The 16,439-nt window shown below is 30.8% G+C and overlaps 1 protein-coding gene across 1 annotated transcript; it reads right to left on the reverse strand.

Annotated features, from left to right (window-relative positions):
- Window positions 1–4,952: 4,952 nt before the first annotated feature.
- On the reverse strand, window positions 4,953–6,143 carry LOC131630188 (uncharacterized mitochondrial protein AtMg01250-like). The gene is made up of 2 exons (XM_058900978.1): window positions 5,765–6,143; window positions 4,953–5,143 (listed from the first exon to the last, which is right to left on the reverse strand). Exons 1-2 carry the CDS (start codon window positions 6,141–6,143, stop codon window positions 4,953–4,955), a joined length of 570 nt encoding a protein of 189 aa, XP_058756961.1.
- Between the last annotated feature and the right edge of the window lie 10,296 nt (window positions 6,144–16,439).

Below are 16,439 nucleotides of genomic sequence, written 5' to 3' on the forward strand. Positions count from 1 at the left end.
ATGTGTGGGCCATTTTTTTTTCAAAATTATCCCGTTTCGTGTATTTCTGCGCACCGTTTTTTATTCCGGTCTTTTATTTTCGTAAAAACGTCTTAGAATCGAGTTCGTAAAATTATCACTAACCTTAAATAACGTTTGCGTTATAGATATCGGATTTTCACAAAAGCACAATTTATTGATGAGAGACCGATGAACGGTTACAAGAGTTGGTAAGGGAAACTGATACATTATCGAAAAAAAATACAGATTATATTAAACTTGCGACGAGGTTGCGCCACGATTAGGGCATCTTTTTCTATTGTGCCCCACCTGACAACAAATGCTGCATTTTCGTTCCATTTTGTCGTGGACGTCCATTTCGGTTCTAATCCGTGTACTATTGGGACACCCTTTTTTCTTTCGCCGCATTGCGTCGTTGTGCCAAACTACCTCTCCATCAGACTCAGGCCAGTAATCCTCCTTGGCCACCACAGGGAACGCAACACTGTAAACTCTGAGCAATGTCTGAGTCTTGTAAATCGGAGACAGTAGTGATTTAGCGTCGCGGTGCGCATACGCACATGCAGCTATGACGTGCGAGCAAGGCATACGAAAAGCTTGAAACCTTCCACAGTCGCACCAATCTTCGTCCAGAAGAACCCTATATTGTTGTCTTGGCAATCCCTCATCGTGGTCAATTGTCTCCCGCACACTGAACGTGCGATTGAAACGGTCGAAAGAAGTTACTTGATGAGTGTTCGCTTTTGCCGATTGCTGTTGCATAAATTTCATGCAACTATCACTTAATAGTTGACCAGATTGCCTAACATCACCCCATTTCCGCCCTCTCGTTGAGAAGAGTGCAGCCATCCTAAAGTATGTAGCCTCCACTAGTGCTGTGATTGGAAGGTTACGAATGCCTTTGAAAACGCCATTCATGGATTCCACGAGATTTGTCGTCATATGGCCCCATCGCACGCCCTTGTCGTATGCCCTTGTCCATTTCTCCCTAGAAAGGTTATCTATCCAACTACCTGCCTCTGGATTTGTCATTACAATCTCACTCCGATAATGCTGAAATGTGGGTTGGGTCAATGCATAACCAGCATTGACCAAGGCCTTTCTTAGATGTATGTCCTTGATCTCCCGCATGAAGTTCTGGGCGATGTGGCGAATAAAATAGACGTGTTTTGAAGGGGGGTCATGCCATCCGTTTGCTGGATTATTATAAGCACTCTCTATGGAAGCGTGCCTATCAGAGATTAAACATATGTCAGGCTGAGGAGCAACATGTTCTCGGAGGTTCCTTAGAAAGAAACTCCAACCCGCCGCAGTTTCACCTTCGACGATTACAAACGCCACTGGAAATATGTTGCTGTTCCCGTCTTGTGCAACCGCCATGAGCATGGTTCCTTTGTATTTGCCGTATAACCATGTTCCATCAATTTGAAGTATGGGTTTACAATGTGCAAATCCCCGTACGCAAGGTTTGAACGCCCAAAAAAGCCGATGGAATATTCCATTTCCTTGGACAGGGTTTCCATCCGGGGCATGCGCGGGCAGTGTCTCAAGAATAGTAACAGTGCTAGGTGCGTAACTGTGTAGCGCATTGAGGTATCGGGGAAGAATTTTGTATGACTCCTCCCAGTTGCCGTAGACTGTCTCAATTGCCTTTGTTTATGCAGCCCACGCTTTTCTGTAAGATGGAGTGTAGTTGAAGGTTGTAACGATATGTGAGATAATATTTTTGACCTTCAGAGACGGATCAGAACTTATTAGAGGCAAGATCTCCTGACAGATGAGATCGGAACTGAGTTTCGTATGATCCTGGGAAGTGTTAGGGTTGACACACGTGTGTTGCTGCGTAATCGATCCTATTTTCCATGCATTACTTCTCTTCCTATAAGAAGCCAACAGTCTGAAGCCACACTCTGGATTCTTACAACTGATTACATACCGTTCCAGGTTAGAACGATCTACTTCAAAATCAACGTTGTGCGCCATGTGCCATTTTTTATTGTTCTAAGACAAGCCTCCTTAGAGGGAAACTTGTCTCCTTCCTTTAATTCATCGTCAGTTTGGATGTACGGTGTGAAGAAGATGTCGGATGATGGTTCTTCGCCTTCTAGGTTCAAGTTACTCATATGTGTTGGAGGTGCGTACACGTGAGCTGGAGGCACCAAAGTTTGTTGCTCGTCGTCGGAATCCTCGTTGACCATGTCGTCAAATTCAGTTTCCAGATCTTCTTCTTCCTCGTCTATGACATCAACTTCTTCTTAATTAAAATAACATTTCTTAAAAACACTCAATTTTAAACACCATTATATTTTAAAAAATATAGAATATTGACACTTAACATTAATTATTAAATTTAATAAATTATGGTTACTTTACGAACACATATAATTAAATAATTATAATATTACTAATTTTTCGAGGGAATTATATATAAAATAAATAACTAAAATATAACAATAACAATAAACAGTTAAAATTTAATTATATCTATAAGATATATTTATAAGATATATTGTTGATTAAATAAATAAATCAGTAAAATGTTATTAAGAGAATATTTTTATTGTATACAAAATATCAGGATGTTACAATTAGTCTCGGGTCTCAAAAAAGTAAGGATCCATCCTGCTTAAAATACAGTGAGATCAATGATGAAATTTATTGTTTCTCTTTAAGATATCTGAGAGGACCGATCACTTTGGTTTTGAAGTTTTAACTAAAAGCGGATATAAAGATTAAAAACATGTATCTTAAGGCTTGATAGATCACGTTGGTAGTTTGTACAATGATTATAATAATCAAATAACGACATGTTACATTATCCTTGGCATTACACTGAGCGGGACATATTTAATCACTTGATAATATTAATATTATTCGAACATTCACCGCAAAAAAGTCTCAAAGGCTATGTTTGGATACAATAAAAAGAACGGAGCAGAATGAAACTGAGCGGGATATAATGGAGCGGAACAGGGCGGAATAGAATAAATACGTCTTTCCATTGTTTGGGAACTTCACGATAGAATAGAGTAATTGTTTCATTCCGCCCAAATCGGAGGGTACAAAAAATGGTGGAAAGTGATGGAATGGAATGAAATGCATTCCATCCAATACCACTCAATTCCATCCGTTTTAATGAATCCAAACGATGGAATATAAACTTATTTCATTCCATTCCGCTCCATCCATCATATTCCATCAATCCAAACATACCCGAAAAGACATTTGCCTCGTAATTTTATTTAACACGCTATTGTAAGGTTATGTTTCATCTCTTTTGTTTTAAACTATACTTTTATTGACAAAATAACGAGTTTATTTTATTTTGATTAATGACTATTTATATATTGCATACAATGAATCCGCGGTCTTTAAATTTTTGCCCAGGCTTTATGATTTTTAGGGCTTCGCCATTTATGGTTGTTGTTCTTTGATTTCATATCACAAATTCGCTTTGTTTGATTTTCATATCACAAATTCGCTAGGTTTTGTTATTCTGTTTTTTATTTTTGTTCTGATTTCGACTCTAATGGATTTCGTTTTGACATTTAGTTATGTTCAAACGATATGTTATGTTTTTTATCTTCATTTTGTTTACTTTTTTTCTTCATTTTGATACTAAAAATCTCTACTTTCAGTTATTGATTCTTCCTCAGTGTTGGTTTCCGGCGGCCGACGATTATTATTCTGAAATAGTATCGGATTCAATTTTTTCCTCTTGAAATTTCATCAATCAACGGTTTAAAGTTTGTTCTTTTTAGGTTAGAGATCTATACATATGTCTATTCTCCCATATTTTTAACATCTTTGTCATTTTGTTTTTGTTTTTTTAGGATGTAGATCTATGTATAAGAAGTGTTTAGAGAGGAAGAATACAATGAGATGCCAGTTTATATTTTTTAAGAAAAATGTTTTATTATTTTTTTTAATTTCATGTCTTTTATCATCATTATTATAATTATTATTGATATTATTGCTATGGTTATAGTAAAACCTTTCAAAATCAATTTACCTGATTCAGACATTAAATAGTGCAAATATCACATTGAATAGTTCAAACATCATAAGATGGATATTGTAAATCTTTATTGGGAAATCTATACCTATTTTAAATTAGTATTTTTCTCTCGCATCAAAATTATGAATACTGGTTTTTTTTAATAGGCAATGAAATTAATGAGGAGCATAAGGGGTGCTCCGCCCGAATACAAGCCAACAACTAAACCCCGTTATTCAAAACAAGAAAGCGGTAAAGTGTGCCAAACATGAAAATTACTATTACAATTATGTTTGAGTTTGAGACTAGAAGAAAGCCAAATCCAAGATCTATCCACTATATCCGACCAACACTCAATGAAGCTGAACTTCGCTTTGTTAAAGATTAAATCATTACGTCTCGTCCATAAACTCCAACGCGTTGCAAGCCAAATAGCCTCCAAAATCTTTCTATTGACCATATTCTTCACCTTCTCAACTACAAACGGTAATTTGGTGAATTCCTCCAAAGTAATAAATCCAAGCACACCAATCCACTCAAACATCTTTAACCATAAACGTTTCAGCACCCGACACTTGCCCAATAAATGATTTAAGTTTTCGTCTTCCGTCAAACAAAAAACGCATCTTAAATCATTTAAATTTAAAACACTCCTCTTGCCCAAATGATCCTTTGTTGTTATTCTATCGTGAATAATCCTCCATCCAAAGAAAAGGAACTTAAAAGAGGCATAAATATTCCAGATGCATGAAGAAGCTTTGATAATATTATCTTGAATACCATTGCTAGACAGTTTTTAAAAGAACCAAGAATAGCAAGATCGTAGCGTAAAAGTTTCCTCCTCATTCGGTCTCCAATTGAAAGCATCTGAAACATTTGCTGCAGGTTACGAACCATCTAGAAAATCCACCAGCTGCTGCCAGGAAATGGATATTGCGTTGCTGCTGTTTGTTGGCTAAAGAAAGCAGTCCGTCCACCACTGCCAGCCGGTTGCAGTTGGCCGTCCAGAATCAGTCACAGAAATTGCATCATCTCTTGCTATCGCGAAAAGATCCGGAAAGAGAATCATCAACGGCTGTGGATCCGCCCAGCAAGCATACCAAAATGGTATGTCTCTACCATCTCCAAGATTACACATTAGAGCACCTGAAAAGTTTTGATAAAAAAGCAACTCATAATTGTCAGAAATTATAAGATCCCTCCACCAAATTGAGTCTTTTTTACTAAGCACCGAAACATCTCCTATCAACACCTTCTTTTTAATATCACCATATCTTGTTTCAAGCACACTTCTCCAAACAACCTCTTCTTCTTTCAAAATCCTCCATTTCCATTTACTTAATAAAACTAAATTCATAACCTCTACATTCTTAACACCTAATCCTCATTCGTCGCGGGATTTGCACACAACTTCCCATCGGACCCAATTAATAGTTTTCTTATGATCACTACCGCACCAAAGAAAGTTCCATTGAATAGACTTAATCTCTTTATGGACCCAAGAAGGTGCCTTGTAAAAAGAAAGCGTATAAATAGGAATAGAACTTAAAACGGATTTAATTAAGCACACCCGGCCGGCAACATTTAAATGAATGCCCTTCCACTTAGCCAACCTCTTTCTCAACATCAAGATTAAATTCCTCCACATAGAAATCTTCCTCGGACTCTTACCAACCAACACCCCAAAAAAATTGAAACGAAGCTTATCAATCTTACAAGATAGGAAAGTAGAAGCCACCTCAAGATACTACTCAGCCACATTAATACCGTACAATTTGCTCTTACGAAAGTTTATCCGCAACCCCGACATTAACTCAAAACCACGAAGAATTGCTTTCATGCTCCACAAATTAGATAAATCACCCTCTCCTATTAATATTGTGTCGTCCGCAAATTGAAGCATACTAATTTCCTCTTCCCCATTAATTTTAAAAGCTTGAAATTCTCCTATTGCGATTGCTTTTCTCATTAATGCCGTTAACACCTCTGTCACCAAAACGAATAAAAAGGGAGAAAGGGGATCCCCTTGGCGAAGACCCTTCTCGACTTTAAATTCGTTGGTAGTGCTACCATTAACCAAAACGAACATGTTACTAGAAAATATAGTAGCCTCCATCCACTTTATCCACTTTTTTCCGAAACCCATTATTTGCATAACATGAACCAAGAAGTTCCAACTTACTCGATCATAAGCTTTCTCAATACTTGTGATTGTCCTTTTTTAGCTTGAATTTTTTTTAATTATAATGAGTCTTATTTTTTAAAAGAAACTTAAATCAATAATAATAAATCAATTTATAATTTCACACAAATTAAATAATCATCTTGATTATTTAAAATGTTAAATAGTCAACTTAACTACTTATAAAATAATAGTCAATTTAATTATTAATTTAGTTTATATATATATATATATATATATATATATATATATATATATATATATATATATATATATATATATATATATATATATATATATATGGGATAGGATCAAATGACACCAAGGTGTCAAAGTTTAATTTGACACCAAATCTCAACCGTTAAAAGGATTGATCTAACGGTGATACTAAATAGTCTATTTTTTAGGAGAAAAATATGCTATGTATTTTTTTATTATTATTTTATTTCATTTAGTACACCGTTTAATCAATTCTTTTAACGGTTGAGATTTTGGTGTCAAATTGAACTTTGACACCTTGGTGTCATTTGATCCTATCCCTATATATATATATATATATATATATATATATATATATATATATATATATATATATATATATATATATATATATATATATATATATATATATATATATATATATAAAATATAGTTTTTTATTTTTGTATAATTTATTTATACAAAAATTTATAATATTAGTATTTTTAATTAAGAGGTTTATTTTTTATTTATTTTCTAATTATAAATAACAAAAATAATGACAGAACACAAATAATATTTATATGACCAGAATTCATGCAAATCCACGAGTTATTTTATAGTTGTAAAATTCTTAATATATTTTAGAAAGAAATGCGCATAACAGCAGTATATTTTGATCTTAATTTATTTTTAATGAAAAAATTTATTTTTAAATTAATGACGGATTTTATTTTTATTTTTAATCTTATTGATGACAAGATTTGTTATTAAATTAATCAGTGAATCTTAATTTTTTTTTGTAAATGAGAACAACTTGTCTTTTGATCCAAATATGACACTAATATTTATGTATACAATTAAAATAATATTTTCAATTACTATGTTATTAGTTGATATTTATAAAACTATATGATTGCATGAGTATTTTTACAAATAATGTCAGAATAAGTTTAATATTTACAAATGGGAAAATATGGTTGATCCAAATATTTATATAAATGAAAAACTATATTTATGCTCCAAATATAAATATTTTTTTAAATAATAAACTTTCTTGATTGGTTAAGTAATTTTGTCAATGTGTTTATTCATTCTTATTATAATTTTGTTTTTATTTTAAAACTTATAAACTACTTTGATAAATTATAATACAGAACACAAATCATCATACTAAATTATAATCCTAGAAGTTCTTTCCACCAAAATTTCCCGCCAAATTTTTTAATAAATATTAAATTAATTAATTAATTAAATAAAAAAGTAAATATTACTTATTCATAAATAATAAATTAATAAAAAACTCAACTCACTTATTTATTAAAAATTTATTTCTCAATTATTAATTTCCACTACTAATTCAAAAACAATTTTTATGACACATATTAAACACCACCTTCCACTACTAAAAAATTGTTATTAAGTAGGACACTATTTTTTAATTTTTATTAATAAAAAATTTGTTTAAAAAACGGTTTCTCAATTCATTAATAATGACTATCAACTCCAATTGGGTTAATACTACTTTACCCCCTGCCATATAAGCGAGATTCGGTTTACCCCCCTCTAAAAAAAAACTTAATGGACAAACCTTGCAAAATAAAGATTCCATCAAATTTGACCCTGATCAGTTTTTTTGGCCAAGATTCTTAGAATCTTGCCTACGTGGCATTTTTGGTAGTGCCGACTGTACAACACATTGCTTATATGGCACAGTCAGCACTGCCACGTGGAATTTATTTTTTTTTTTAATTTTTTTTTTGAAAATTTTTTTTTAATAAAAATTTAATATTTTTTTAAATTTTTTTTATTAATTTTGTTGATTTTTTTGAATTTTTTTTTTAAAAAAAAAATTATTATTTTTTTTACGTTTTTATTATATATAAATTATAAAAAAATTGAAAAAGAATTATAAAAAATTGGAAAAAGAATTATAAAAAATTGTCAAATCCGTTGGTGAATCCGCAGGTATTTTAAATCCGTACGTAAATCCGCAGGTACTGTCAAATATTTTTTAAAAACGTAAAAAAATATTAAATTTAAAAAATATATATTAATTTTTTTTTTAAAAAAAAAATTTAATTTTTTAAAAAAAACAAATTAATTTTTTAAAAAAAAATATATTAATTTGAAAAAAAAATTCAAAAAATAAAAAAATAAATTCCACGTGGCAGTGCTGACTGTGCCACATTGCTTATGTGTTGTACAGTCAGCACTACCAAAAATGCCACGTAGGCAAGATTCTAAGAATCTTGGCCAAAAAAAACTGATCAGGGTCAATATTAATGGAATCTTTATGTTACAAGGTTTGTCCAATAAGTTTTTTTTTAAGAGGGGGGTAAAGCGAATCTCGCTTATATGGCAGGGGGTAAAGTAGTATTAACCCACTCCAATTTATGTATAGAACACGTATTGAAAACCACCTTCCACTATTAAATTGCTATTAAATAGGAGACTATTTAATGCATTTTTATTAAATTAAAATTAAAATAATTAAACCCACTAATTGAAATCATCCTTTCTGATATTCGCACTAACCCATTAACTCACAAAACCCTCTTCTATAATTATAAATACTTCTATTTTTTCAATTTGTTTGTCACTTTTCATGTTCATTTTCGCTATATAAATACTTTCTTTTTATTGTATTGATGTGGTTCATTTTTTTTTTATAGCTACAACATTTGAAAGATAATTTAGATTTCTATTTGTTAAAAGAGAAATGTTAGAAGATTAATTGAAATAAATAATTGTCTTGGGTATTTCTTTTTTTTTTGTATTTATCTTTACTCTTAATTGTATTAATGTTTTTTAATTATTAATTGTGTGTTTTTTGTAGGTACAAACTTTGATACATCACAATATATATTTTTAAATAAATATAATATTGAAGAAGTTGATTTATGATATATGAATGTTAAAAGATGAAATGTTAGAAGATGAATTGAAGTATATATTGTCAGGTGTAGAATTTTTATTTTTTTAATCTTTTTTACCGATATAGTTATATTTATAATATTTATATTGTACTTTTGTTTGATTTTGAGATATTAAAATCCAATTTCGTTAAAATAAAATAAAACAAAGCATAACTCCCCACACCCCACTAAGTTAATTTAAGTAGTTAATTAAATTTAAATAACTAATTAAAACAAAACAAAACGTGGTCTTTACAAACCTCCATTAAATAAAAAAAACGTGGGTCTTCACAACCCCATTAAATCAATTTTACTTAAATTAAATTAAAACAAAACCCTCACTAAATAAAATGAAATTGGCTCTTCACAACTCTAATTTAAGTAGTACGTTTATCTTCCAACAACCTCTCCATTCTCTCTAAACTACTCACCACTCTCTATTTATATATGAATATATTTATTTTATTTGCACATTTTGAGTTAGTGTGATGTTTCATGGAACTTACATCTTTGAATTTGAAAGTTTTTCAAACATTCATATTTGTTGGAAATTAATTGGTAAGTTTCTAATTTCACACCTGCAAAATGAAATATGACTTTGTTGTTACTGCTTTCTAAAAATAAATCTTCTGTGATTTATTTCTTTTACTCTTTTGTATACAATTTTATTTTAATTTGTTTCATATATGTATTCTAATGTGTTGTTTATTAATAAAAATTTATTTCTCAATTATTAATTTCCACTACTAATTCAAAAACGATTTTTAGGACACATATTAAAAACCATCTTCCACTACTAAAAAATTGTTATTAAGTAGGACACTATTTTTTAATTTTTATTGTTCTAGAAATTAGAATGTAAAATGCATATTATTATTAGCAAACCTCAAATAAAGCTATTACCTCATTTGTCATTGTACTTCAAAGAAATTTTCAAATTACCATTATAGGCAATATATGAAGAAAATAACTGTTTTATGTAACATTGTACATTATTTGGATCCATATTTATTTTATTTTTATATTAAGTTGAATATGTCTTAATTTTTAATATTTAATGATTTGTAAAATGTTTTTGCTATTTTTTACACTCTTTGTAAATTATATTAATTTTTATTCTTTTACTTTTTGCTCAATTTTTTTAATTAAGTTAAAATTATACATTGTTGTTTTATTAAAATTTCAAGTATTAAGTTGTTACTAATTTTTTATTATCAAAAATATTAAATATAGAAAATTATATAAATTTAATATTTTAAATATTTAATTTAAATTATAATATTTATTTATATATAGTAAATCAATATAATTTATCCGTGTATCGCACGGGTAGACGACTAGTAATATTTATATGACCAGAATTCGTGCAATTCCACGAGTTATTTTATAGTTATAAAATTCTTAATATATTTTAGAAATAAATGCGCATAACATCAGTATATTTTGATCTTAATTTATTTTTAATGAAAAATTTTATTTTTAAATTAATGACGGATTTTATTTTTATTTTTAATCTTATTAATGACAACATTTGTTTTTAAATTAATCAGTGAATTTTAATTTTTTTTGTAAATGAGAACAAATTGTCTTTTGATCCAAATATGACACTAATATTTATGTATACAATTAAAATAATATTTTCAATTACTATGTTATTAGTTGATATTTATAAAACTATATGATTGCATGAGTATTTTTACAAATAATGTCAGAATAAGTTTAATATTTACAAATGGGAAAATATGGTTGATCCAAATATTTATATAAATGAAAAACTATATTTATGCTCCAAATATAAATACTTATTTAAATAATAAACTTTCTTGATTGGTTAAGTAATTTTGTCAATGTGTTTATTCATTCTTATTATAATTTTTTTTTTTTTTTTAAAACTTAAACTACTTTGATAAATTAATTTTGTTTTTCTTATTTATATTTTTATTACATTTTGAAAACAAAAGTGTATGTACCACGCCAATACCCGTGCGAACGCATGGGCATCCCACTAGTTTAAATTAGAAAGAATAGTAGTAGTTTGTTACACTTTTATGTTTTTGACGAGGAGTAGTTTGTTAGACTTTTAAATTTAAGATTATAGTAATTTGTTTCTCTATGAGAACACATGTCTAATGACGGCATCGCCAAAATAGACATACCTCCTGATATTTTGATAACAGAATTCAATGATCCTATTGTGGCTATTATGAATAACACCTACCCTGATTTCATCTAGAATTTTGAATCCAATGATTACCTTAAAATTTGTGCAATTCTGGCTTCTACACTGGAAATTGTTGATCTGCTCAACAACTATATACTTAACTTAATGTCAGGTTATCCTAAGAAAATATATAATCTAACACGTTATATACTTATCTATATACATACATGCATAAACATATATATATATATATATATATATATATATATATATATATATATATATATACATAAACATATATATATATACATAAACATATATATATATATATATATATATATATATATATATATATATATACATGTCATGCTTTTACTAATTGTGTTCAATCAACAATACAGGAGATATTCAAGACTGCTAAATATTTTTAAGTCTAAAATTCATGACCCCACAGTAGTTGATATCCTCACACTAGAATTTTTAAGTTCCCTCCGTACATCAGGTTTGTCTAACCATCACTTAAGACTAAAGGTCGGAACACCTGTAATGCTCATGAGGAACATAGGTCAATCTGAAGGGTTGTGTAACGACACAAGGCTATGCATAACAAAGCTGACGACCCATGTAATCGAGGCTTCAATAATTAGAGGTTAAGGTTTGGGAAATTTAGTTTACATACCTCAAATGGACATGTCACCATCATAGTCACCATGGCCATTAAAACTAAATAGAAGTCAATTCCCAATTATGGTTTCCTATTCTATGACGATTAACAAATCCCAAGGACTGCCATTGGATAACGTCGGTCTATACTTACCAAGAGATGTATTTCCTCACGGGCAAATTTATGTTGCATTGTCAAGAGTAACAATAAAAAAGAGAATCAAAATATTGATACATGATGAACAACGAAAGTTCAAGGGGAAAACTACAAACGTTGTGTACAAAGAGGTTTTTAACAATGTTTGATTTTCACAAATTTAAGTCAATAATTCTGTAAACTCGGTAATATACCTATTACTACCAACATTTTACCTTATACTACATTAACTTCATGTTAAACTATTATCTTATGATCCTTTTGTCATGAAATCATCTGTGCTCAATGTATCTATGCCAAATCATTTAAATTAAAATAACCATTATATATTAATTAGTCATATTACATAGATAAAAGAAAAAACGGATACAAAAAAACTTAGACCAAAATTTCACAAGTATTTCTTTGCTAACACGATCCTTAATGCTAAACCCTAGAGAGTCTCCATCAGATAGACATCGGTCCTTAGCAAATTTGTACCAACCACGCCCTAAAAACATCTCAACTGAATTACCCTTTTCAGCCCGATGCACTTCACACTCATACCTAACTTCTCTTTCCTAGTCCACCAAATCTACAAACCTTGAACCATTTAGACAACCAGTTTTCACAACATGCTCATGAATTTCCTGCAATGTTAATATAAAACAACATTAATTATATGCGTTTTGAGTCCTAACAGAATATGTCTAAATTCAAAACTAACTTACAAGAAGACATGACTGAGCCCTCATTCCATTAATCACATCTTTCTTCCAGATACAATATTTGAACTCCACTGGCTGCTCTGCATAAGAGTTATCACCATCAATATCATGACATCTGAAACAAAATATAAAATCACAAAATGAATAATTAACAAATGTGTAATGAAACCTTCTAAATCAAAACATATAAACATCTACACAATATTATCCAATATTAAACATACACTGAATTATCAAATGACACCGATTTTCCATCATTCATTTTCTTCAATAGACTTTCTTCACCTGCATGTAAAGATATATTCAGGGTTGCAGTTCCACAGTAAAACAAAACAACCACTCAAATCATATCTTTACCTTTTTCTTGCATTGGTTCAGCAAGTTCTCCTTCCATTTTGTTACAGATACGCACGTTAACTACTGTTGTATGACCTTCTAAGAAGTGATGAGTACTTAAAATAGTGCTTTCAACCTTCCTCCACATAACTTATATAACACTCTAAATGGACTCTTCCCATACTTGTTGCTATTCCACCGACCACTACTTATCAATGGAATTATTCACTTAGTCTTCTGTTCATTTACATCAATTAAAACATTTTTTCATTTTATTTATATTCCTCGTCAAAATACATTTACTACCCATGAACTGACTCCATATTGAGATCCCCATAAAATATAACTCATTACAAATATGTTATTACTCTTTAATATTGCACTATATGATTATCTAACCTATATTATTACATTGACTATTCAATTCTTGACTATTAAGTTCTATACTCAATAGGATAGTTAGTTTTGTGTGGATGGTCACCAACATAGTCAATAACTTATAATACTGCATAAACTAAAAAAATATAAAACAAGTTTACTTGGTATGCTCAAAGAATATACCCAACCCTTCAAATTGACAGTCAACATTAATATGAACGCATTAAGAAGTAGTGCTTCACTCCTTATAATGATCAACAATATTTAAAAGTCACTTTAAAAGCTCCTCCTCCCCGAACATTTTGGATGCTACATCTCCATACCGTGTATTCAAGACTTTAAATGACAAAGAATCGTGCCCTTGAATAATCCGCCATCTCCACTTGGTAAGAAGAGCTAAATTAAATAAATACAAGTTTTTGACCCCTAACCCCCATTTTTGTAAAGGTAAAGTGATGGTTAGTTGGCAAGTGAAAGTTAATTTTTTAAAATACTAATAATTAATTTAATAATTAATAGAAATATTGGTGAATGGGGTAAATAGAAGGGAGTAAATGAATAGTTTTTTTAATAATTTAATATTTCTAGTTAATTAATTTATTATACATTTTGGCGGAAAATTCGGTGGAATAAACTTTTAGGATTTTAAATTAGTATGAGTAAATGAATAGTTTTTTTTTATTAATTTAATATTTTTAGTTAATTAATTTATTAAAGATTTTGGCGGAAAATTTGGTGGGAAGAATTTTGGAATTAATTCTTTTAACACATAAGCATATAATTAAAGGTGTTTCTCTCTCTTTCTTCTTCCACGTTCATCTCATTCCTAAGTTTTCAATTTCACGCTTCCATTATTCATGCAAACTATGTCTTCCTTAAAATTATTTTGTTGCCACAATTTTTGGGTAAGATTGGTTTAGCTTAGGTGAAGAACCAAATTTTTTAAAAGTGTAAAGTCTCTTCACACTAGAACCATTTAGAATTGTTTTTTTTTTTTAATAAGCAATTCAATATAAAGCTCGCACTAGGGGTGCAACCCTTACAAAGAGACGCTAAATAGCGTTTGAACAAGATAAAGGAAGTTTAAACCATTCATAATAAGTGGCTTTAAACTTAGGATAACCAAAAGACAACCATCTCCATGAAAGGAAGATGATATTGGAACACACCACATCATAGCAAAAAACTTCCCCCTTGAAGATAATGGAATTTCGCATAATCCAAATGCACCAAATGATAGCAATCCATATTATGTTTATCTTCACCCTATGATTAACATTTTTCACCTTATCTTGTATGACTCCATAATCCAAAAATTCCCCTCCATTCACCACCTCCTTTATACCCACCCAACCATACATTTGGTTCCAAATTTCCTTCACCACATGACAATTAAAAAAGAGATGAAAAATCACTTCCGGATGGTTGCCACAAAACGCACAATCTTTGTTAATGATGCTAGAAATTCCTCTTTTCAATAACTCATCTATGGAAGGAAGTTTTCCAATGAAGAATCTCCATGTAAAGACTTTGATTTTAGGAGGAATTTTTAACTCCCACATCACTTTCAACAAATTGATTAAGTGGTTGGGCCACACAAAAGATTTGGAGTCATTAATAATATTAGAAACACTTCTTACCGAAAACTCCTTATCCGAATTGATACGCCACAAGAAGCTATCCTCCTCCAATTCTACCGGTGTATATGCGTATAAATCGTCGCAAAAGCGGGCCCAAGAGGACAGCCCCCGAGCTGCCGCAAGCACTGTAGAAGTGGCAGCCCCATTTGCTAAGACCATGGCTGCCCCGGTCGGCAGAACAGCTGCTGTCCCATGCGAAAAAACAGTGGCAGCCCCACCATTGAATAAAGCTTCCAACTCCCAATGATGCTTTCCGTTGTTCCAAACCAACACATCCGCCACCGCACAATTTTTAATGGTTGATAAATCAAACACATCCGGATAACGCTCGCGAAGAGATTGATCTCCCAACCACAAACTATGCCAAAAAAGAGTATTTTTACCATTTTTACAACAAGACGAAAGACAACCGGTAAAACCGCTATCAACAAATTCATCTAACAAGTTATTGTTAGAAATGTCTCTCCACCACATTGACTCGTCATTTCTACTCATGTCTCCATTAGGAACTTGCATCTTGAGTTTATGACAATGACATCTCAATGAAATGAATCTACTCCATATAGCATTATCCTCTCTCAAAATTCTCCACTTCCATTTCAAAAGAAGAGCTTTGTTAACTTCCGCCACATCTCTCACACCAAGCCCGCCCTTCTCCTTCGGACTACACACATACTTCCACTTCACCCAATGAATACACTTTTTATCCTCCCTCCCTCCCCATAAAAAATCACTTTGAAGCCTTCTTATCTCTTGAATCACCTTACCCGGAGCTTTAAAGAACGATAACGTGAAGGTTGGTATAGCATTTAAAACCGCATTTACAAGAGTAACTCTTCCTCCCAAAGAAATGTTCCTTCCTTTCCAAGAGGAAAGCCTCCCCTTTATTTTTTTGATCACCTCCACCCACACCTTTTTTTTCCTTTGATTCTCCCCCACCATAATTCCTAAAAACTTAAAAGGAGATTCGCCTTTTTTACAAGAAAGAAACGCCGTTGCCGCATTTAAGAACCACTCACCAACATTAACACCAATGATATTACTTTTTGCAAAATTTATTTTCAAACCGGAAACCATCTCAAAACCTCTCAACAATACTTTC

The sequence above is a fragment of the Vicia villosa genome, unplaced genomic scaffold (assembly GCF_029867415.1).
Source record: "Vicia villosa cultivar HV-30 ecotype Madison, WI unplaced genomic scaffold, Vvil1.0 ctg.000655F_1_1, whole genome shotgun sequence".
Classification (NCBI taxonomy): Eukaryota; Viridiplantae; Streptophyta; class Magnoliopsida; order Fabales; family Fabaceae; genus Vicia; species Vicia villosa.

Bases quoted from the DNA above. Each gene is read 5' to 3' on its own strand.
- LOC131630188 (XM_058900978.1), bottom strand. From the start codon at position 6,143: ATGGGTTTCGGAAAAAAGTGGATAAAGTGGATGGAGGCTACTATATTT. The intron at 5,144-5,764 runs GTATTAATGTGG...AAAACTTTTCAG, and splicing joins TCGTAAGAGCAAATTGTACG to GTGCTCTAATGTGTAATCTT.